Source organism: Salvelinus namaycush, chromosome 19, assembly GCF_016432855.1.
Source record: "Salvelinus namaycush isolate Seneca chromosome 19, SaNama_1.0, whole genome shotgun sequence".
NCBI lineage: Eukaryota > Metazoa > Chordata > Actinopteri > Salmoniformes > Salmonidae > Salvelinus > Salvelinus namaycush.
Genome location: NC_052325.1, coordinates 8,843,858 through 8,869,178, shown reverse-complemented (window position 1 = coordinate 8,869,178; position 25,321 = coordinate 8,843,858). Strand labels below are relative to the sequence as shown.

The window sequence follows — 25,321 nt, the reverse complement described above, 5'->3', positions numbered from 1 at the left end:
ACAGTTCTAGCTAAATTCTTGCCTGAGAAATTGCTTTTTGCTAAGAAGTTATTATTGTTTTCTTTTTTAAATTGTTTTTAATAGAAAACAACCACAGTAATGTACTTCATTGTTCCCCAGAAAATGATTTGATATTGAGATAAAAACAGCTGCATTGGACCTTTAAGCACCTGCCAATGAGGAAACCCTATAGCTGAGCTTTTGTAGACTGGGGGTTTGTCTGAAATGGCAGTTGGTATGTTGCTGGTTAAACCTAGGCTTCTATCTGTTTAGTCTTACTTGGTCAATTCCTCCAGTAGCTGGGCGTGGTCTGGGGGGAAGAACTTCACCACAAATCTCAGGACTGTGTGCTTGGGCCCTGTGGGTGTGAGATAATGGCTTGGTTAGGAGGAGTCACAGCCAAGACGATACAGAGAACACAATCTAAATACATTATCTTTAGATTCCTATCATAGAATTAGAGAACACATTCTAAACACACTATCTGGCGATTTGGAGATTCCTATCATAGAATTATAGAACACATTCTAAACACACTATCTGGCGATTTGGAGATTCCTATCATAGAATTATAGAAAACATTCTAAACACACTATCTAGAGATTCCTATCATAGAATTATAGAACACATTCTAAACACACTATCTGGCGATTTGGAGATTCCTATCATAGAATTATAGAAAACATTCTAAACACACTATCTAGAGATTCCTATCATAGAATTATAGAACACATTCTAAACACACTATCTGGAGATTCCTATCATAGAATTATAGAACACATTCTAAACACACTATCTGGCGATTTGGAGATTCCTATCATAGAATTATAGAACACATTCTAAACACACTATCTAGAGATTCCTATCATAGAATTATAGAACACATTCTAAACACACTATCTGGAGATTTGGAGATTCCTATCATAGAATTATAGAACACATTCTAAAACACACTATCTGGCGATTTGGAGATTGGTATCATAGAATTATAGAAAACATTCTAAACACACTATCTAGAGATTCCTATCATAGTGTGTTTAGAATGTGTTCTATAATTCTATCTAGAGATTCCTATCACAGAATTATAGAACACATTCTAAACATACTATCTGGCGATTTGGAGATTGGTATCATAGAATTATAGAACACATTCTAAACACACTATCTGGCGATTTGGAGATTCGTATCATAGAATTATAGAACACATTCTAAACACACTATCTAGAGATTTGGAGATTCCTATCATAGAATTATAGAACACATTCTAAACACACTATCTAGTGATTCCTATCATAGAATTATAGAACACATTCTAAACACACTATCTAGTGATTCCTATCATAGAATTATAGAACACATTCTAAACACACTATCTGGCGATTTGGAGATTCGTATCATAGAATTATAGAAAACATTCTAAACACACTATCTAGAGATTCCTATCATAGAATTATAGAACACATTCTAAACACACTATCTGGAGATTTGGAGATTCCTATCATAGAATTATAGAACACATTCTAAACACACTATCTAGTGATTCCTATCATAGAATTATAGAACACATTCTAAACACACTATCTGGAGATTTGGAGATTCCTATCATAGAATTATAGAACACATTCTAAACACACTATCATAGAATTATAGAAAACATTCTAACACTATCTAGAGATTCCTATCATAGAATTATAGAACACATTCTAAACACACTATCTGGAGATTCCTATCATAGAATTATAGAACACATTCTAAACACACTATCTGGCGATTTGGAGATTCGTATCATAGAATTATAGAAAACATTCTAAACACACTATCTAGAGATTCCTATCATAGAATTATAGAACACATTCTAAACACACTATCTGGAGATTTGGAGATTCCTATCATAGAATTATAGAACACATTCTAAACACACTATCTAGAGATTCCTATCATAGAATTATAGAACACATTCTAAACACACTATCTAGTGATTCCTATCATAGAATTATAGAACACATTCTAAACACACTATCTGGAGATTCCTATCATAGAATTAGAGAACACATTCTAAACACACTATCTGGAGATTTGGAGATTCCTATCATAGAATTATAGAACACAATCTAAACACACTATCTGGAGATTCCTATCATAGAATTATAGAACACATTCTAAACACACTATCTGGAGATTCCTATCACAGAATTATAGAACACAATCTAAACACACTATCTGGAGATTCCTATCACAGAATTATAGAACACAATCTAAACACACTATCTGGAGATTTGGAGATTCCTATCATAGAATTAGGAATTAGAACCGGATCTCTATGATTCCTTTGTTTTTGTCTCACTGACCAATGAGATCATAACAAGCAGTGTACTTGCTCTTATGCACCACAAACCCTTGTTTGTAGCTGAGCAAGCCAGTCTTCCATAAGACTTGATGAAAGCTTTATGACTAGAGATGTACAAGTTTTAACAGTGGAGCCTCAGTCTGGAAGATAGATGGTCTCTGTGTGTGAATAAAGATGCAGTTTGGGATCTTAAGCACGACAGATTCGTAACATATTGTACGAATTAGATTTGTAACATATTGTACGAATTGCAAAAAAATATACACTGAGTGTACAAAACATTAAGTACACCTGCTATTTTCATGACATGAAAGATATGATCCCTTATTGATGTTACTTGTTAAATCCACTTCAATCAGTGTAGATTAAAGAATGATTTTTAAGCCTTTGAGACAATTGAGACATGGATTGTGTATGTATGCCATTCACAGGGTGCCTTTGAATGGGGAATGGTACACTCTTAGAAAAAATGGTTCCAAAAGGATTCTATGCGGAGGGATCGAGTTCTACCAAGAACCGTTTTGATCAGAAGAACCCTTTTTGGAAGACAAGGGTTCTTTGATGATTCTTTGCAAGGCAAGAAGGATTTTTCGGAAGGCAAGATTTCCTATTTCCCAACATCCTTTATTTCAGGAAGCTTTTAAGAATGGTTTGTTTGACTGTAATATCTGTGTTTTTGCATGTACATTAATTGGTTGATAAATGTTATGCTACATAAAGATAAACAACATACAGTATTTAAAACTAATCCAATCTATTAGTATCTAGAATTATTCCACCCGTTACTGAGATGGTTGTTCCAGTTTAGATGATTGAGGTCGTCTCAGTATTCAACCCTCCCTACCCTGGCAGTCAATCTAAATGCAGGTTGTGGGTGATTAACAATTCTGCTTGTTGGCTATCCTAATTCTGGTTGGATTCCAATAGGAATTATACCATGTTGCAAGTCAGCATAATGTGACTTGAAGGCCTGATGTGGCCTATAAAACCAGGAGATTCCTAACACCACTGTGTTAAAGAATAACTACGCCCTCAATGAAAGGCCTTATGATGTATTGTCATAAAAAATTACATGTTAAAAGGTTAATAAGTAAAATGGTTCTTGGTAGAACCTTTCATAGGGGGTTCTAAGAAGAACCCGCCAAAGATAATGTCACGATCGTCTTGCGAAGAGAGTGAGGACCAAAATGCAGCGTGTGGAAAGTACATCTTCTTTATTAAAGAAAGAAGACGAAAACGACACGAACACTATACAACTAAACAAAACAACAAAACAGACGACCGTGAAGCTAATCAAACATAAGTGCTGACACTAAACACTTAGACATAGACAATTACCCACAAATGCATGATGCCCATGGCTGCCTTAAATATGGCTCCCAATCAGAGACAAATGAAAGACATCTGTTTCTGATTGAGAACCACTCAGGCAACCATAGACATACCTAGAAACATTCACTCAACACAAACTCATACACTACACCCAACACCCCCTTTACCATATAACCACCCAAAATGACAAAACACAAACATTCCCCATGTCACACCCTGACCTAACTAAAATAATAAAGAAAACAAAGAATACTAAGGCCAGGGCGTGACATAACCCCCCCCTTAAGGTGCGAACTCCGGGCGCACCAGCATAAAGTCTAGGGGAGGGTCTGGGTGGGCGTCTGTCCACGGTGGCGGCTCTGGCACTGGTCGTGGTCCCCACCCCACCATAGTCACTACCCGCTTTCGTAGCCTCCTCCAAATGGCCACCCTCCACATTAACCCCACTGGATTAAGGGGCAGCACCGGACTAAGGGGCAGCACCGGACTAAGGGGCAGCACCGGACTAAGGGGCAGCACCGGACTAAGGGGCAGCACCGGACTAAGGGGCAGCACCAGGATAAGGGGCAGCACCAGGATAAGGGGCAGCACCAGGATAAGGGGCAGCACCGGACTGAGGGACGGCAGCTCCGGACTGAGGAACGGATCCTGGCTGGATGACGGCTCTGGCGGATCCTGGCTGGACGGCTCTGGCGGATCCTGGCTGGACGGCTCATGGCTGGCTGACGGATCTGGCTGCTCATGGCTGGCTGACGGATCTGGCTGCTCATGGCTGGCTGACGGATCTGGCTGCTCATGGCTGGCTGACGGATCTGGCTGCTCATGGCTGGCTGACGGATCTGGCTGCTCATGGCTGGCTGACGGATCTGGCTGCTCATGGCTGGCTGACGGATCTGGCTGCTCATGGCTGGCTGACGGATCTGGCTGCTCAAGGCTGGCTGACGGATCTGGCTGCTCATGGCTGGCTGACGGATCTGGCTGCTCATGGCTGGCTGACGGAAATGGACGCTCATGGCTGGCTGACGGCTCTGGACGCTCATGGCTGGCTGACGGCTCTGGACGCTCATGGCTGGCTGACGGCTCTGGACGCTCATGGCTGGCTGACGGCTCTGGCAGATCCTGTCTGGTTGGCGGCTCTGGCAGATCCTGTCTGGTTGGCGGCTCTGGCAGATCCTGTCTGGTTGGCGGCTCTGGCAGATCCTGTCTGGTTGGCGGCTCTGGCAGATCCTGTCTGGTTGGCGGCTCTGGCAGATCCTGTCTGGTTGGCGGCTCTGGCAGATCCTGACTGACGAATGGCTCTAGCGGCTCCTGACTGACTAACGGCTCTAACGGCTCGGGACAGACGGGCGGCTCTAATGGCTCGGGACAGACGGATGGCTCAGATGGCGCTGGGGAGACGGATGGCTCAGATGGCGCTGGGGAGATGGATGGCTCAGATGGCGCTGGGGAGACGGATGGCTCAGATGGCGCTGGGGAGACGGATGGCTCAGATGGCGCTGGGGAGACGGATGGCTCTGGCCGGATGAGGCGCACTGTAGGCCTGGTGCGTGGTGCCGGAACTGGAGGCACCGGGCTAAGGACACGCACCTTCAGGCTAGTGCGGGGAGAAGGAACAGGGCATACTGGACCCTGGGGACGCACATTAGGCCTAGTGCGTGGTGCCGGAACTGGTGGTACCGGGCTGGGGACACGCATCTCAGGGCTAGTGCGGGGAGCAGCAACAGGATGCACAGGACTCTGGAGACGCACAGGAGGCTTGGTGCGTGGTGCCGGAATTGGTGGTACCGGGCTGGAGACACGCACCATAGGACGAGTGCGTGGAGGAGGAACAGGGCTCTGGAGACACACTGGAAGCCTGGTGCGTGGTGTAGGCACTGGTGGAACTGGACTGGGGCGGGGAGGTGGCGCCGGAAATACCGGACCGTGCAGGCGTACTGGTTCCCTTGAGCACCGAGCCTGCCCAACCTTACCTGGTTGAATGCTCCCCGTCGCCCGACCAGTGCGGGGAGGTGGAATAACCCGCACCGGGCTATGTAGGCGAACCGGGGACACCATGCGTAAGGCTGGTGCCATGTATGCCGGCCCGAGGAGACGCACTGGAGACCAGACGCGTTGAGCCGGCTTCATGGCACCTGGCTCAATGCCCAATCTAGCCCTACCAGTGCGGGGAGGTGGAATAACCCGCACCGGGCTATGAACACGTACAGGAGACACCGTGCGCTCTACTGCGTAACACGGTGTTCGCCCGTACTCCCGCTCTCCACGGTTAGCCTGGGAAGTGGGCGCAGGTCTCCTACCTGCCCTCGGCCCACTACCTCTAAGCCCCCCCCCAAGAAATTTTTTGGGTTGACTCACAGGCTTCCTACCGCGTCGTCGTGCTGCCTCCATTCGCCGGTATCCCTCCTCGCACTGCGCCAGAGAATCCCAGGCGGGCTCCGGCACTCGCCCTGGGTCGATCGCCCACCTGTCGATCTCCTCCCACGTAGTGTAGTCCAGATTACGCTCCCATTGCCATTCCTCCTTGCGCTGCTCCTGTTGCCGCTTATCACGCTGCTTGATCCCGCATTGGTGGGTAATTCTGTCACGCTCGTCTTGCGAAGAGAGTGAGGACCAAAATGCAGCGTGTGGAAAGTACATCTTCTTTATTAAAGAAAGAAGACGAAAACGACACGAACACTATACAACTAAACAAAACAACAACACAGACGACCGTGAAGCTAATCAAACATAAGTGCTGACACTAAACACTTAGACATAGACAATTACCCACAAATGCATGATGCCCATGGCTGCCTTAAATATGGCTCCCAATCAGAGACAAATGAAAGACATCTGTCTCTGATTGAGAACCACTCAGGCAACCATAGACATACCTAGACACATTCACTCAACCATAGACATACCTAGAAACATTCACTCAACACAAACTCATACACTACACCCAACACCCCCTTTACCATATAACCACCCAAAATGACAAAACACAAACATTCCCCATGTCACACCCTGACCTAACTAAAATAATAAAGAAAACAAAGAATACTAAGGCCAGGGCGTGACAGATAAAATGGCCCTGGGTAGAACCCATCATAGAGGGTTCTAGGCAGAACCCGTCATAGGGTTCTAGGTAGAATCATATACAAGGGGTTCTTTGAAGAACCCTACATAGACGGTTCTAGATAGTGGTACACCATTGGATGACAAGTAGTACACAAGTAACGGGTACCACTTTCAAAACTACTGGCTGAAATTATTTTTAAAAAGTTCTGGAGCATCACTTTAAGTTTGCTTGGACGAGACAAGGTGTTGAGACTTCCTCACACCACAACTAAGTCTCCTAGCTGTCTCCTTTCACAGACATTTCATGTTTCTATGTAAGGCTTGATTCATTTTCTTCTGTTAGCAACCATACCCCCAGTGTTAGTTGAAGCAAATGAAGCATGAACTGTCCATTGCCAGCCGTGTAAAAATGTGTAATAAAGTCAGCGTACTTACGTCTTAGCTGCTTGACAATAGGCTTTAGGAGGTCTAACCAAACCTGTGAACATAAGGAAAGCAAACGCCCCTTTAGTCAGCATAGAGAAATGAATTCAAGGCTTCTACACTAACACATCAAGAAGATACAAGCTAACACCCAATCCAGAAACAACCCTTAAGGACTGTGTCTATTTCTTCACTCACCATCATCTTGTGGTGTTGGTATTCTAGGCCGAAGTAGTCTCCCTCAACGAGGTTCAGGTGGGTACACACCAGGTCAAACAACACCTTGCCTGAGGCTCTTTGCTGTGAAAGACAGAAACATACATGGTAAGTTAGAGAAATACCTGGTGCAGTAGTGAATTACCTATTGACTGTACGGTGGGCTGGCTGGCATTCACTAGCTCAATCACTCAATGATAAATGTGTACTTAGACTATGGATGATATTGTCCCTCGGTTTTAAAGACTCATTCTGATGACATTTCACAGAAAATCCCCTCAGCAAAGACTATCTGCAAGGTTAATCAAGGATCAGCGATCACGAGAGCACATTCAGGACTGGATCTTATCACCCCGTAGGGGCTCCCGAGTGGCGCAGCGGTCTAAGGCACTGCATCTCAGTGTTAGGGGCGTCACTACAGACCCTGGTTTGATCCTGAGCTGTATCACTGTCATTGTAAAATAAGAATTTGTTCTTAACTGACTTGCCTAGTTAAAATACATCTCTCTAGGACTTTGTGGATCAAGAGGAATGCCACAGACAAACAACAGAGACATTTGCAGTAGTGACTGAGTGTAGTATGACTGGCTGCATGGATAGTGGGTGGCTCCATAGAAACCATTCCCCTCCCTTCACTCCCAGAAGATTGCTCAAAACCTCCCCCTCCTCTCCTCTTATGGAGGCCCAGAGAGGTGGGACACTGAGAGGAGCAGACAGAGAGAGGGAGGGGGGGCGGGACTGTGACTTTGTTCTGTGTTCCCAGTATCACCATGGGGACTGATGATGGCACAGTGCTCTTTGAAGCTGATCTAGTGGCAACCCAGCTCACCTAGGAAGTCCATTCCTCCATGACTCTTTCAAGTCTCCGTCAGAGTCGGTCATCTGGCTGTTTTTCACCCACTACTTCTTTTCCTGTCCCATGGGAACATACACAGCCAACACCAAGGCTACCCCTTATAGCTTCCCTGACTTTTGAGAAAAAACCTACTCATTTATGACACGTTTCATGAAGCTAGGCGTATGTCGCACGACACTACTTCAAAAGGAGAGGCACTTTAACGTTTAAAAAATATATATATTATTTTTATACACATTTTTAAAAGATATAACATTAGCCTTGGAGATCCACAAAAGTGTTGCTCCTTGCAACAGAATTTAGCAGGCGCTATCGACAAAGATCATTTGGATAAAGTTGTGATGGACTACTTTCTGCATAAGGTCAGTGTGAGCCGGAGTGCTTGACACAACAACGGGTCAAACAAGCTGTAGCTAGCTACAAACCGCCAGCAGCACCCTGAATACCACTGCTGACTTGCCTCTGGGGCTAAGCAGGGTTGATCCTGGATGGGAGGGCCAGGAGGAGACACTCTTTTCTCTGGTCTAAAAAAAGATTCCAATGCCCCTTGCTGATGGGACATTAAACGGGTGTCCTAACTCTCGGTTGTCGCTATAGATCCCATGGCACTTATCGTAAGAGTAGGGGTGTTAACCACGTTGTCCTATCTAAATTCCCAATCTGGCCCTCAAACCACCATGGCCACCTAATCATCCCCAGCTTCTAATTGGCTCATTCCTCTCCCCTGTAACCGTTCCCCAGGTTGTTGCTGTAAATTAGAATGTGTTCTCAGTCAACTTACCGGGTAAAATAAAAAATGTACCAAAAAGACATGCTGCCATGAAGCGTTCATCCATGTATATGGGTAAGAGTCTAGCTACATTTTCAGATATTATACGTTTCAAATTTTGTCAAAGTCATATTCATTGCAAGTTAAAGCGTACCGTTAGCTAGCGAACGTTAGCTTGCTGGCTCGCTAGCTAACGTTACGTGTATGATCTGTGTAGTAATATTATTTGTATCTCAGAAACCCATTTGCATTGCTAGTTATGGCCAAATGTTAGCTAGCTAACATTGAACCTAGTTGGTTAGCTTTAGTTACCTGCAGATTCATACTACAGCATTTCATGTGGCTAGCTATAACAATCCATTTGTACTGTAGCTATGGGTTGAGATTGTTTAGCTAGCTAGCTACAGGTCTACACTCTTCCACTTCGCAAGAGAATGATAACCTGACCCATCAAGTTAGCCAGGTGTGTCCGGGGTAATTACAGCCATCTATGGTATTTCATGAACATGTGTACATGTCTAGACAATAGTGACCCGTCCACTTAGCTAGATGTGGCTGTGGGGTGGTTATAGCATTTCTTTCACATGACCCATTCATTTAGACAAGTGTCTGGGTGATCATCTAATAATGATAAAATATTTATAAAATATTTTTATCTGGACACTTTCAAAGTCAGATTAGGATATTGTCCAAGGACTAGAAAAGGTGTATTTTTACCTGCAGTTTGTCCTTATTGTAGGCTACTATCTTTGGTTGTTTACTACACTACCTTACTCACTCTGTTTAGCACATGGCCTCACGTGAATCCTTAAAGAGATGGGTGGGGCTAAGGCTTAAGATGGTGTGAACAACGCTGAATAGGTATAGACAAAGAAGAGCTCTCCAGTAGGTGTATCAAAACATTTAAGGGTCATTTTATCAAAAGTGGGGTTACAAAGTTAACTTTCAAAGCAGAATTACTTTCCCATTGTTCTTCAACTGCAGTGTATAATATACAATTTTCTAGCTCGGAGTCTCTACTTTTATCCAATGTAAAAAAACACAATTTCAAATTTTGCTACATAAGACTGAATCGGGGTGGTGGGTCACATTTAGAGGCACAAAGGGATGGCAGGGACTGCAGTTAAAGCCACATGTCCTGTTGGAAAACCCCTAAGAAGACAGAAGCATAGCAGGCAGGCAGGGGAGTTGAGCTGTTTAGCCAAGCTGCATTCTTTTGAACGGTTTTCACCGGAGCAGAACGTAGCACAGTTATGCCAGTGTTTATAGTAACAGTCCCGCCCCTTTGGCTAGGATAATCTTCACCCTCCCATTCTATCGTTCTGCAATCTTCACCCCCCCGTTTCTCCCCTTATTTTCTCATTCTACAATTTTCATCCCACCTTTCTCCCCCTATTCTATCATTCTACAATCTTCACCCCCCCCATTCTATTCTTCTACAATCTACACCACCCTCTTCTCCTTCTCTACTCTGTAACTCCTCCACCCACGTACTCCTCTCCTTGTTCACCAAGCTCTCTCCCTCTCCTCATTCAGTCCATCTCCACATAAGGGCAGTCATTGGAACTGACTTGCTCTACTTCCTGGATTACTGTATGTAGTGACCTCTTCCAATCACAAGAGGGCAATCCTCATTAATGACCCATGGGAAATAGGTTCATGTTTTGCATTATTACACTCACTTATATCAGTGTTAATTAAACAGTCAATTGCCTCAATCAGATAAAACAATATTTAAATTAAATCTGTCCAATATAGCACCACCATAGCCAGCTCCCCTCTCCATAGCTTTCTGGTTCCCTGATCTCTCTCCCTACACGACTTTCCCTCCTGACTACAGGATGTAGGGGGCTAAGGGCACCACACAGTGCCCACCACAGAGGACCAGCTGTTTCCATATGGTGGAGGGGGTGATGAGTGAGAGCACAGGGGAGCAAGAGGCTAGAGGCCACCAGAGCATCCACTAGCCAAACACCCACTCACACACACTGCTGCCGGCCTGCCAAGGTCCTGCTGCTGCAGCCCCCACAGCTGTGAACCTGCAGTGTCAGACCTCTCGACAGAACCAGAGAATCATACGGACAGGAAATCTAAGTTAGTAGCCTGGGTTTTCTGCATTTGGTACGAGAATACAGTGCATCACTAGAATACAGTGCATCACTAGAATACAGTGCATCACTATAACACAGTGCATCACTAGAATACAGTGCATCACTAGAATACAGTGCATCACTAGAATACAGTGCATCACTAGAATACAGTGCATCACTAGAATACAGTGCATCACTAGAATACAGTGCATCACTAGAATACAGTGCATCACTAGAATATAGTGCATCACTAGAATATAGTGCATCAATAGAATACAGTGCATCACTAGAATACAGTGCATCACTAGAATACAGTGCATCACTAGAATATAATGCATCACCAGAATACAGTAATATAATGAAGTGTGGGACAGCGTGAAAGATATACATTCTAATGGACAGACAGAGGGTGAAGAGTGGGGGACAGCGTGAAGGCTAGACATTCTAATGGACAGACAGAGGGTGAAGAGTGGGGGACAGCGTGAAGGCTAGACATTCTAATGGACAGACAGAGGGTGAAGAGTGGGGGACAGCGTGAAAGATATACATTCTAATGGACAGACAGAGGGTGAAGAGTGGGGGACAGCGTGAAGGTTAGACATTATAATGAACAGACAGAGGGTGAAGAGTGGGGGACAGCGTGAAGGATAGACATTCTAATGGACAGACAGAGGGTGAAGAGTGGGGGACAGCGTGAAGGTTAGACATTATAATGAACAGACAGAGGGTGAAGAGTGGGGGACAGCGTGAAGGATAGACATTCTAATGGACAGACAGAGGGTGAAGAGTGGGGGACAGCGTGAAGGATAGACATTCTAACGGACAGACAGAGGGTGAAGAGTGGGGGACAGCATGAAGGATAGACATTCTAACAGACAGACAAAGGGTGAAGAGTGGGGGACAGCGTGAAGGATAGACATTCTAATGGACAGACAGAGGGTGAAGAGTGGGGGACAGCGTGAAGGATAGACATTCTAAAGCATGAAACACACCAAGAACCTCACTGCCGATAGATAGGTACTCATCACAGTGGAAGGCCGGTCCTTCTCTTGCTAGAAGAAAAGCGGTATCTGCTGCGTGCCGACCTGGTAGCGAAGAACCTACCGATTCTACTTATAGAATTGCAATGCTCATCAGTGGCCAACAACTTGACTTCAAGCCAAACATTTTTTTTAAAGAGGCCATTTTCTCCGTACATCCACGGATGAGTCAGTCACACTTCATTTGCAATGTAAGCTACAGGATGGTAGCTAGCTTAGTGCACAGACGCAATGCGCACAACACTAAATACCTCCTCCAAGCTAGCTAACCACTGTAGCTAGTATTGATGTTATAATTAAAGCACAATGGATTTGTAACGGTTTTCTTCCAGGGGTGAAGGAGAGGACCAAAGTGCAGCGCGGCTAGTGTTAAACATGTTTAATAAAGAACAAGTAAAACACTACAAACAACAATACAAAATAACAAATGTGCAAAAACCGACACAGACCTATCTGGTGCAGACAATCACAGAGACAGGAAACAAACACCCACAAAATCCCAACACAAAACAAGCCTCCTATATATGATTCTCAATCAGGGACAACGATTACCATCTGCCTCTGATTGAGAACCATATTAGGCTGGACATAGAAACAGACAAACTAGACACACAACATAGAATTCCCACCCAGCTCACGTCCTGACCAACTAAACACATACAAAACAACAGAAAACAGGTCAGGAACGTGACAGGATTAGATAGTTTCCATGAAACAGCTGTCTGTGTTAGCTGCGGAGTTAGCGCAGTGCCCTTAGTTAGCTAGCTATGTTGTGCTAGCTAGCGAATATGCTAACATTAGCTAGCTAGCTAAACATTTGGCTATGGGCTGGCACTGGCAGTATGAGATTATGGAAAGTGAAGTAAATCGTTTCTTCGTCGTATTGCTAGGTATTTATCTAGCTATGCCATCTGGCTAGTATCAACAAGGGCATTCTACAAAATAGCAACATTAGCGCAGATAGTTTGGAATCTCGAATACAGCAATACGCACAGATATGCGTCGCCAAACAACACTACTGCCACCTTCTGGTGTGGAGTATTTTAACAAGGCTGAGTGGCTGACAACTTTCAAGGTCTTTGCTGTGTGAACACAAAAGAGATTGACTGCTGAGACTGTTCAGAGGTGCTAAGTACTGTCGGCAGGCAAACGTTTGACAATCCTACCAGTGTGTCTGAGCTTAAAGGGACGGACAGAGGATAGACATTCTAAAGGACAGACAGAGGATAGACATTCTAAGGGACGGACAGAGGATAGACATTCTAAGGGACGGACAGAGGATAGACATTCTAAGAGACGGACAGAGGATAGACATTCTAAGGGACGGACAGAGGATAGACATTCTAAGGGACGGACAGAGGATAGACATTCTAAGGGACGGACAGAGGATAGACATTCTAAGGGACGGACAGAGGATAGACATTCTAAGGGAAGGACAGAGGATAGACATTCTAAGGGACGGACAGAGGATGGACATTCTAAGGGACAAACAGAGGATAGACATTTTTTTTATTTTTTTTTATTATTATTATTTTTTTTATTTTATCCCCTTTTCTCCCCAATTTTCGTGGTATCCAATCGCTAGTAATTACTATCTTGTCTCATCGCTACAACTCCCGTACGGGCTCGGGAGAGACGAAGGTCGAAAGCCATGCGTCCTCCGAAGCACAACCCAACCAAGCCGCACTGCTTCTTTAACACAGCGCGCCTCCAACCCGGAAGCCAGCCGCACCAATGTGTCGGAGGAAACACCGTGCACCTGGCCCCCTTGGTTAGCACGCACTGCGCCCGGCCCGCCACAGGAGTCGCTGGAGCGCGATGAGACAAGGATATCCCTACCGGCCAAACCCACCCTAACCCGGACGACGCTAGCCCAATTGTGCGTCGCCCCACGGACCTCCCGGTCGCGGCCGGCTGCGACAGAGCCTGGGCGCGAACCCAGAGACTCTGGTGGCGCAGTTAGCACTGCGATGCAGTGCCCTAGACCACTGCGCCACCCGGGAGGCCCAGAGGATAGACATTCTAAGGGAAGGACAGAGGATAGACATTCTAAGGGAAGGACAGAGGATAGACATTCTAAGGGACGGACAGAGGATGGACATTCTAAGGGACAAACAGAGGATAGACATTCTAAGGGACGGACAGAGGATGGACATTCTAAGGGACAAACAGAGTATAGACATTCTAAGGGACGGACAGAGGATAGACATTCTAAGGAACGGACAGAGGATAGACATTCTAAGGGAAGGACAGAGGATAGACATTCTAAGGGAAGGACAGAGGATAGACATTCTAAGGGACGGACAGAGGATAGACATTCTAAGGGACGGACAGAGGATAGACATTCTAAGGGACGGACAGAGGAGAGACATTCTAAGGGACGGACAGAGGAGAGACATTCTAAGGGACGGACAGAGGATAGACACTCTAAGGGAAGGACAGAGGAGAGACACTCTAAGGGAAGGACAGAGGAGAGACATTCTAAGGGACGGACAGAGGATAGACATTCTAAGGGAAGGACAGAGGAGAGACATTCTAAGGGACGGACAGAGGATAGACATTCTAAGGGACGGACAGAGGATAGACATTCTAAGGGACGGACAGAGGATAGACATTCTAAGGGACGGACAGAGGATAAACATTCTAAGGGACGGACAGAGGATAGACATTCTAAGGGAAGGACAGAGGATAGACATTCTAAGGGAAGGACAGAGGATAGACATTCTAAGGGACGGACAGAGGATAGACATTCTAAGGGACGGACAGAGGATAGACATTCTAAGGGACGGACAGAGGATAGACATTCTAAGGGAAGGACAGAGGATAGACATTCTAAGGGAAGGACAGAGGATAGACATTCTAAGGGACGGACAGAGGATAGACATTCTAAGGGACGGACAGAGGATAGACATTCTAAGGGACGGACAGAGGATAGACATTCTAAGGGACAGAGGATAGACATTCTAAGAGACGGACAGAGGATAGACATTCTAAGAGACGGACAGAGGATAGACATTCTAAGGGACGGACAGAGGATGGACATTCTAAGGGACAAACAGAGGATAGACATTCTAAGGGAAGGACAGAGGATAGACATTCTAAGGGAAGGACAGAGGATAGACATTCTAAGGGACGGACAGAGGATGGACATTCTAAGGGACAAACAGAGGATAGACATTCTAAGGGACGGACAGAGGATGGACATTCTAAGGGACAAACAGAGTATAGACATTCTAAGGGACGGACAGAGGATAGACATTCTAAGGAACGGACAGAGGATAGACATTCTAAGGGAAGGACAGAGGATAGACATTCTAAGGGAAGGACAGAGGATAGACATTCTAAGGGACGGACAGAGGATAGACATTCTAAGGGACGGACAGAGGATAGACATTCTAAGGGACGGACAGAGGAGAGACATTCTAAGGGACGGACAGAGGAGAGACATTCTAAGGGACGGACAGAGGATAGACATTCTAAGGGAAGGACAGAGGAGAGACATTCTAAGGGAAGGACAGAGGAGAGACATTCTAAGGGACGGACAGAGGATAGACATTCTAAGGGACGGACAGAGGATAGACATTCTAAGGGACGGACAGAGGATAGACATTCTAAGGGACGGACAGAGGATAGACATTCTAAGGGACGGACAGAGGATAGACATTCTAAGGGACGGACAGAGGATAAACATTCTAAGGGACGGACAGAGGATAGACATTCTAAGGGACGGACAGAGGATAGACATTCTAAGGAACGGACAGAGGATAGACATTCTAAGGGAAGGACAGAGGATAGACATTCTAAGGGAAGGACAGAGGATAGACATTCTAAGGGAAGGACAGAGGATAGACATTCTAAGGGACGGACAGAGGATAGACATTCTAAGGGACAGAGGATAGACATTCTAAGGGACGGACAGAGGATAGACATTCTAAGGGAAGGACAGAGGATAGACATTCTAAGGGACGGACAGAGGATAGACATTCTAAGGGAAGGACAGAGGATAGACATTCTAAAGGACGGACAGAGGATAGACATTCTAAGGGACGGACAGAGGATAGACATTCTAAGGGACTGACAGAGGATAGACATTCTAAGGGACGGACAGAGGATTAAGAGTGTCTCAGTGGTGGTGTCTTGGTGGGTCTCATTCAGAGCTGCATTACAAAGCAGAGATGAGTGGAGTAGAGATGAGTAGAGGTGAGTAGAGCTGAATAGAGTGGAGTAGAGCAGATCAGAGTGGAGTAGAGTGGAGTAGAGTAGAACTGAGTAGAGTAGAACTGAGTAGAGTAGAACTGAGTAGAGTAGAGCAGAGCAGAGTAGAGTAGAACTGAGTAGAGTAGAACTGAGTAGAGTAGAGTAGAACTGAGTAGAGTAGAGTAGAGCGAAGTAGAGATGAGTAGAGCTGAGTAGAATAGAGTAGAGCTGAGTAGAGTAGAGCTGAGTAGAGTAGAGTAGAGTAGAGCGGAGTAGAGTAGAGCTGAGTAGAGTAGAGCTGAGTAGAGTAGAGTAGAGCTGAGTAGAGTAGAGCTGAGTAGAGTAGAGTAGAGCTGAGTAGAGTAGAGCGGAGTAGAGTAGAGCTGAGTAGAGTAGAGCTGAGTAGAGTAGAGTAGAGCTGAGTAGAGTAGAGCGGAGAAGAGTAGAGCTGAGTAGAGTAGAGTAGAGCTGATTAGAGTAGAGCTGAGTAGAGTAGAGCTGAGTAGAGTAGAGTAGAGCTGAGTAGAGTAGAGCGGAGAAGAGTAGAGCTGAGTAGAATAGAGTAGAGCTGAGTAGAGTAGAGTAGAGTAGAGTAGAGCGGAGTAGAGTAGAGCTGAGTAGAGCAGAGTAGAGCAGAGTAGAGCTGAGTAGAGCCGAGTAGAGGATGGCTGGATTAAAAGCAGAGGCACACTGGACTGGAGTAATTAATAGTCCTGCCATCTGTGACTACTGCCACCACCAATACAATAAGAACCCCAGTCATTAATGAAGCCCATGAGTCACAGTGACTGATCACTGCCAAGGCACAGCCACCATTACTCTGCATACAGTACAGTAGTACACAGCCACCATCACTCTGCATACAGTTCAGTAGTACACAGCCACCATCACTCTGCATACAGTACAGTAGTACACAGCCACCATCACTCTGCATACAGTTCAGTAGTACACAGCCACCATCACTCTGCATACAGTACAGTAGTACACAGCCACCATCACTCTGCATACAGTTCAGTAGTACACAGCCACCATCACTCTGCATACAGTTCAGTAGTACACAGCCACCATCACTCTGCATACAGTTCAGTAGTACACAGCCACCATCACTCTGCATACAGTTCAGTAGTACACAGCCACCATCACTCTGCATACAGTTCAGTAGTATAATACACACACACAACCACACACATATTCACACAAACACTCAATCACATGTCACACAAACATGATTTCTGGTCCCATACCCACAGCCAGGTACAGAAACTTCCCTATGATGATTTCTGGTCCAATACCCTCGACACAGTACGGTACAGAAACCTTCCCTATGATAATTTCTGGTCCAATACCCTCGACACAGTACGGTACAGAAACCTTCCTATGATGAGTTCTGGTCCAATACCCTCGACACAGTACGGTACAGAAACCTTCCTATGATGAGTTCTGGTCCAATACCCTCGACACAGTACGGTACAGAAACCTTCCCTATGATGAGTTCTGGTCCAATACCCTCGACACAGTACGGTACAGAAACCTTCCCTATGATGATTTCTGGTCCAATACCCTCGACACAGTACGTACGGTACAGAAACCTCCCTATGATGAGTTCTGGTCCAATACCCTCGACACAGTACGGTACAGAAACCTCCCTATGATGAGTTCTGGTGCAATACCCTCGACACAGTACGGTACAGAAACCTCCCTATGATGAGTTCTGGTTCAATACCCTCGACACAGTACGGTACAGAAACCTCCCTATGATGAGTTCTGGTCCAATACCCTCGACACAGTACGGTACAGAAACCTTCCTATGATGAGTTCTGGTCCAATACCCTCGACACAGTACGGTACAGAAACCTTCCTATGATGAGTTCTGGTCCAATACCCTCGACACAGTACGGTACAGAAACCTTCCCTATGATGATTTCTGGTCCAATACCCTCGACACAGTACGTACGGTACAGAAACCTCCCTATGATGAGTTCTGGTCCAATACCCTCGACACAGTACGGTACAGAAACCTTCCCTATGATGATTTCTGGTCCAATACCCTCGACACAGTACGGTACAGAAACCTTCCTATGATGATTTCTGGTCCAATACCCTCGACACAGTACGGTACAGAAACCTTCCCTATGATGATTTCTGGTCCAATACCCTCGACACAGTACGGTACAGAAACCTTCCTATGATGAGTTCTGGTCCAATACCCTCGACACAGTACGGTACAGAAACCTTCCTATGATGAGTTCTGGTGCAATACCCTCGACACAGTACGGTACAGAAACCTTCCTATGATGAGTTCTGGTCCAATACCCTCGACACAGTACGGTACAGAAACCTTCCTATGATGAGTTCTGGTCCAATACCCTCGACACAGTACGGTACAGAAACCTTCCTATGATGAGTTCTGGTCCAATACCCTCGACACAGTACGGTACAGAAACCTCCCTATGATGAGTTCTGGTCCAATACCCTCGACACAGTACGGTACAGAAACCTTCCTATGATGAGTTCTGGTCCAATACCCTCGACACAGTACGGTACAGAAACCTTCCTATGATGAGTTCTGGTGCAATACCCTCGACACAGTACGGTACAGAAACCTTCCTATGATGAGTTCTGGTCCAATACCCTCGACACAGTACGGTACAGAAACCTTCCTATGATGAGTTCTGGTCCAATACCCTCGACACAGTACGGTACAGAAACCTTCCTATGATGAGTTCTGGTCCAATACCCTCGACACAGTACGGTACAGAAACCTTCCTATGATGAGTTCTGGTCCAATACCCTCGACACAGTACGGTACAGAAACCTCCCTATGATGAGTTCTGGTCCAATACCCTCGACACAGTACGGTACAGAAACCTTCCTATGATGAGTTCTGGTCCAATACCCTCGACACAGTACGGTACAGAAACCTTCCTATGATGAGTTCTGGTGCAATACCCTCGACACAGTACGGTACAGAAACCTCCCTATGATGAGTTCTGGTCCAATACCCTCGACACAGTACGGTACAGAAACCTCCCTATGATGAGTTCTGGTCCAATACCCTCGACACAGTACGGTACAGAAACCTTCCTATGATGAGTTCTGGTCCAATACCCTCGACACAGTACGGTACAGAAACCTCCCTATAAAAAAAGGTCACACTGCATCAGCAAACATCAAGCTTGGCAGCTGACATTTTTATCCTGATCTGCAGTACCAGGAGAATGTCACAAATCGTTTTACTTTGGGCCTTCCTCTAAGGAGCATTTCAGATGGTTTGCACATCAATACTGGTCTTGATCCTATTTCAGCCCTTCTCTGTATACCAATTATTGCCAGACATGAACTTGTTTGAACACAGTCTCATAGGATGTTAGCAGTGTTTATATGTTCCAGCGGAGGCATGTACTTCTCAGTACACTGACCTCTTCATGCTACAGCTAATAGGAGAGGGGTAAATAGAGAAAACAGGTTTGATTACAGTCAGGCCAAACCTTCGCCCTCCTCCCCCCTCTTCCTCCCCCTCAATCTGTTTGTAAACCTTGTGTCAGAGAAAGGCTCCGTCAGGTGTTCGAGATTTGAGGCATTAGGTCTGAGGTCTCCCCCAGACTAGGTTCTGTGGACTGGTTCTGCCAGGGTCTGCTAGCTGGCAAGGCCTGGTTTGTGGAGACTGGAGATCCAGGCAGTGTGCCACACAGCACCACACCACAGAGCAGAACCTGGAAAACCAGGCACATTGAGACTGCACTGGGCAATGAGAATGCATTGGGATATTATTCCTATGTCTGTTTCTTAATTTAGAGAAACTGTGCCGAGCTGAGATCACAGGCTTGGCTAGAGGACAGGAACAGATGCATTCCCATTCAGAGACTTCTTGTGGTGCTTTCATTGTAAACAGATGTGAAGAGCTGTCTCTGACTCACTGTCTCTGACTCATTGTGTCTCTGACTCACTGTGTCTGTCTCTGACGCACTGTGTCTGTCTCTGACTCATTGTGTCTGTCTCTGACTCATTGTGTCTGTCTCACTGTCTGTCTCACTGTCTGTCTCTGACTCACTGTGTCTGTCTCACTGTCTGTCTCGGACTCACTGTGTCTGTCTCACTGTCTGTCTCTGACTCACTGTGTCTGTCTCACTGTCTGTCTCTGACTCACTGTGTTGTGCTTACCAACGCAGCGATGCAAAGTAACACTATAGGAATGCATCATGACATCAACATAGACAGAGGATTAAAGTAGGCATCAAAGCATGACTACTTAGATTTAAATAAACAACAAAGTCATGCTAAAAAGCAGGTGTCTTACATGATTGCATGCATGTGTCTGTTCATTGTCAGTCAGTAAGGGATATGTTGGTGCCGATTTCTCCTCTTCCGACTCCTTTGACAAGGGTTGTAGTTGCCAATCTGCCTCCGTTCATTACGGTGATCAAATCCATAAAGAACTGAGTGGTTTTGGGAAGTTTGCTAGTTGTTTTCGTGTACTGTCGGCAGGTTTTCAGGCAGATGCCGTTAAGCACGTTGTTTCGTTCCGGAGGCAAGTGTTTATGTTTCTGAACAACAATGAGCAACAGTTAAATGTGCATTTTAAAGTGAGGCATGGGAAGGGTCTCCACGTGGGGTTTGACAGCACAGATAGTCTGTGATGCTTTGAGTGTGGGAATTTGGGGCATAAGATCTTTGCATGCCCACATAAGGGCTGTAGACAAGGTGAGGGTACAAGTGCAGTGGGGGAAATCAAGATCAACGTGCAGGGGGCCATGTGATGCAGGCAGCAGAGGCTGGGCCTAGTCATGCTGTAGTGCTGTGATGTGATGGTGGTGGTGTAGATGAGGCTGGGTCTAGTCATACTATAGATGGTGTAGATGAGGCTGGGTCTAGTCATGTTATAGATCGTGGTGTAGATGAGGCTGGGTCTAGTCATACTATAGATGGTGGTGTAGATGAGGCTGGGTCTAGTCATACTATAGATGGTGGTGTAGATGAGGCTGGGTCTAGTCATGTTATAGATGGTGGTGTAGATGAGGCTGGGTCTAGTCAGGTTATAGATGGTGTAGATGAGGCTGGGTCTAGTCAGGTTATAGATGGTGGTGTAGATGAGGCTGGGTCTAGTCAGGTTATAGATGGTGGTGTAGATGAGGCTGGGTCTAGTCAGGTTATAGATGGTGGTGTAGATGAGGCTGGGTCTAGTCATGTTATAGATGGTAGTGTAGATGAGGCTGGGTCTAGTCATGTTATAGATGGTGGTGTAGATGAGGCTGGGTCTAGTCATGTTATAGATGGTGGTGTAGATGAGGCTGGGTCTAGTCATGTTATAGATGGTGGTGTAGATGAGGCTGGGTCTAGTCATACTATAGATGGTGGTGTAGATGAGGCTGGGTCTAGTCAGGTTATAGATGGTGTAGATGAGGCTGGGTCTAGTCATACTATAGATGGTGGTGTAGATGAGGCTGGGTCTAGTCAGGTTATAGATGGTGTAGATGAGGCTGGGTTTAGTCATGTTATAGATGGTGGTGTAGATGAGGCTGGGTCTAGTCATGTTATAGATGGTGGTGTAGATGAGGCTGGGTCTAGTCATACTATAGATGGTGGTGTAGATGAGGCTGGGTCTAGTCATGGAACAGATGGTGGTGTAGATGAGGCTGGGTCTAGTCAGGTTATAGATGGTGGTGTAGATGAGGCTGGGTCTAGTCATGTTATGGATGGTGGTGTAGATGAGGCTGGGTCTAGTCATGTTATAGATGGTGGTGTAGATGAGGCTGGGTCTAGTCAGGTTATAGATGGAGGTGTAAATGAGGCTGGGTCTAGTCATGTTATAGATGGTGGTGTAGATGAGGCTGGGTCTAGTCATGTTATAGATGGTGGTGTAGATGAGGCTGGGTCTAGTCATGTTATAGATGGTGGTGTAGATGAGGCTGGGTCGAGTCATTTTATAGATGTAGGTGTAGATGAGGCTGGGTCTAGTCATGTTATAGATGGTGGTGTAGATGAGGCTGGGTCTAGTCATGTTATAGATGGTGGTGTAGATGAGGCTGGGTCTAGTCATGTTATAGATGGTGTAGATGAGGCTGGGTCTAGTCATGTTATAGATGGTGGTGTAGATGAGGCTGGGTCTAGTCATGTTATAGATGATGGTGTAGATGAGGCTGGGTCTAGTCATGTTATAGATGGTGGTGTAGATGAGGCTGGGTCTAGTCAGGTTATAGATGGTGGTGTAGATGAGGCTGGGTCTAGTCATGTTATAGATGGTGGTGTAGATGAGGCTGGGTCTAGTCAGGTTATAGATGGTGTAGATGAGGCTGGGTTTAGTCATGTTATAGATGGTGGTGTAGATGAGGCTGGGTCTAGTCAGGTTATAGATGGTGTAGATGAGGCTGGGTTTAGTCATGTTATAGATGGTGTAGATGAGGCTGGGTCTAGTCAGGTTATAGATGGTGTAGATGAGGCTGGGTTTAGTCAGGTTATAGATGGTGTAGATGAGGCTGGGTTTAGTCAGGTTATAGATGGTGTAGATGAGGCTGGGTTTAGTCAGGTTATAGATGGTGGTGTAGATGAGGCTGGGTCTAGTCAGGTTATAGATGGTGTAGATGAGGCTGGGTTTAGTCATGTTATAGATGGTGGTGTAGATGAGGCTGGGTCTAGTCAGGTTATAGATGGTGTAGATGAGGCTGGGTTTAGTCATGTTATAGATGGTGGTGTAGATGAGGCTGGGTCTAGTCATGTTATAGATGGTGGTGTAGATGAGGCTGGGTCTAGTCATACTATAGATGGTGGTGTAGATGAGGTTGGGTCTAGTCAGGTTATAGATGGTGTAGATGAGGCTGGGTCTAGTCATACTATAGATGGTGGTGTAGATGAGGCTGGGTCTAGTCAGGTTGATTTTGCAAGAAGTATAATTGTGTTCTGTTGTGACCATTTCTCTGCTGTGTGAAAAACAGTGCATGACTCTGTGCTCTGAGCCTCCTACTGTTCATCTTAACTCTGAAAATAACCAAATTGATGATCCAGCCTTGCTATGCCCCCTCTTATAGAACACATCAACAGAACACAGGGGAAGCTCATGCGGCACAGGTTACAACAAACCAAACGATTATGGGCACATTATTTTGCAATAATTTGCTCTACTTAATCATGATATTGTGTACATTCAACAGCTGGAGACCCCTCTTTCATGGCTGGCTTAGAGGATCATGGAAATAAACTGAGGAGCAGGGGGTTTCTAAGGAAGTTTGGAATTAGCGAAACGCTGTCCCTCTTTTCCCCTCTCATCCCTTAATCCTCTTCAGTACACTTGAAAATCAGGCACCATGCTGCTTGACTTAAACTGCCAGACACAAATATTCCCAAAGCCAGTCACTCTGTGTCGGACACTTTGCTTCAGCAGCAACTGACACGTGTCTACTATTCCACTCCAGATATGTCTAGAAAACAATATGACAATAAAACAGAGAATGACAGTGACATAGATGTCAAATTGTCTAATCCATCCCTGTGCTGTGTAGTCCTGACTCTCTGCTGTAGAGACAACTATTCAGATAGAGACAACACCACCTGTCACGTTCGTCGTAGTGAGGAGACCAAAGCGCAGCGTGATGTGAATACATACTTTGTGTAATGTAAGACGAATGAACATGAAGAACACTGAACAAACTAATACAAAACAACAAAACGAACGTAAACGCTATAAACAATGAGTGCAGGCATGCAACTTCACATAGACAATAACCCACAAACCAAACTGGAAAATGGCAACCTAAATAGGATCCCCAATCAGAGACAACGATAAACAGCTGCCTCTGATTGGGAACCAATCTAGGCCACATTAGACCTACATATGTCTAGACTAGACACACACACCGAGACATACAAAAAACCCTAGATAAGACAAAACTTGTCTTATATCCCTACCGGGTTTGGCCGGTAGGGATATCCTTGTCACATCGCACTCCAGCGACTCCTGTGGCGGGCCGGGCGCAGTGCGCGCTAACCAAGGGGGGCGGGTGCACAGTGTTTCCTCCGACACATTGGTGCGGCTGGCTTCCGGGTTGGAGGCGCGCTGTGTTAAGAAGCAGTGCGGCTTGGTTGGGTTGTGCTTCGGAGGACGCATGGCTTTCGACCTTCGTCTCTCCCGAGCCCGTACGGGAGTTGTAGCGATGAGACAAGATAGTAATTACTAGCGATTGGATACCACGAAAATTGGGGAGAAAATGGGATAAAAATAAAATAAAATAAAAATGGTCGAGCAGCGAACGTGATGCGCCATTGAAAATGTTTTTCTGAATATCTTCATCAGGTGCCATTCTTGTTACACACTACGCTACTTTATGGGCTGATTCAATGCCGTAAAACGGGGGTATTCAACCTTTTGCTTACATATAAAGGGGGTCCATGGGTGGCGGGGGTCCCTGGGCAAGAAAAGGTTTAAGACCCCTGCTGTAAAAAGGTCTGTTGTAATGGCGGTGCAGTGAGGTGTTGTAATTGGGCACCGTAATAAATCGGCTCCACCTCAGCTCCCACAAGGGCCTGTTTGACTCATGCATGGGACAAGCCACCAAGAGAAATAGCAGAGGAAATCTCTGACCTAGGCTATTCATAAAGCGCCTGAAAGTAGGAGTGCTGGTCTCGGATCAGGTACCCCCTGTCTATATGATATTATTCATTATGATCAAAAAGGCAAGACTGCTGAACAATTAATCAAATGGCCACCCGGACTATTTACAAGGTTGCTTCTCAGTGTTTATTATCTATGCATAGTCACTTCATGTACAAATGACCTCGACTAACCTGTACCCCTGCACATTGACTCGGTACCGGTACCCCCTGTATATAGCCTGACTAACCTGTACCCCCGCACATTGACTCGGTACCGGTACCCCCTGTATATAGCCTGACTAACCTGTACCCCGCACATTGACTCGGTACCGGTACCCCCTGTATATAGCCTGACTAACCTGTACCCCCGCACATTGACTCGGTACCGGTACCCCCTGTATATAGCCT

General features: G+C 45.7%; 1 protein-coding gene across 1 annotated transcript in view; it reads right to left on the bottom strand.

Moving 5' to 3' along the window:
* LOC120063679 (FERM, ARHGEF and pleckstrin domain-containing protein 1) overlaps window positions 1–25,321 on the bottom strand; it is a 193,232-nt gene that overhangs the window by 82,327 nt on the left and 85,584 nt on the right. The window contains exons 3-5 of the mRNA XM_039013974.1: window positions 7,361–7,462; window positions 7,175–7,217; window positions 280–358 (exon numbers count right to left, since the gene is read on the bottom strand). Of these exons, the coding sequence (XP_038869902.1) occupies window positions 280–358; window positions 7,175–7,217; window positions 7,361–7,462 (224 nt within the window). The remainder of the gene's footprint in view (window positions 1–279; window positions 359–7,174; window positions 7,218–7,360; window positions 7,463–25,321) is intronic.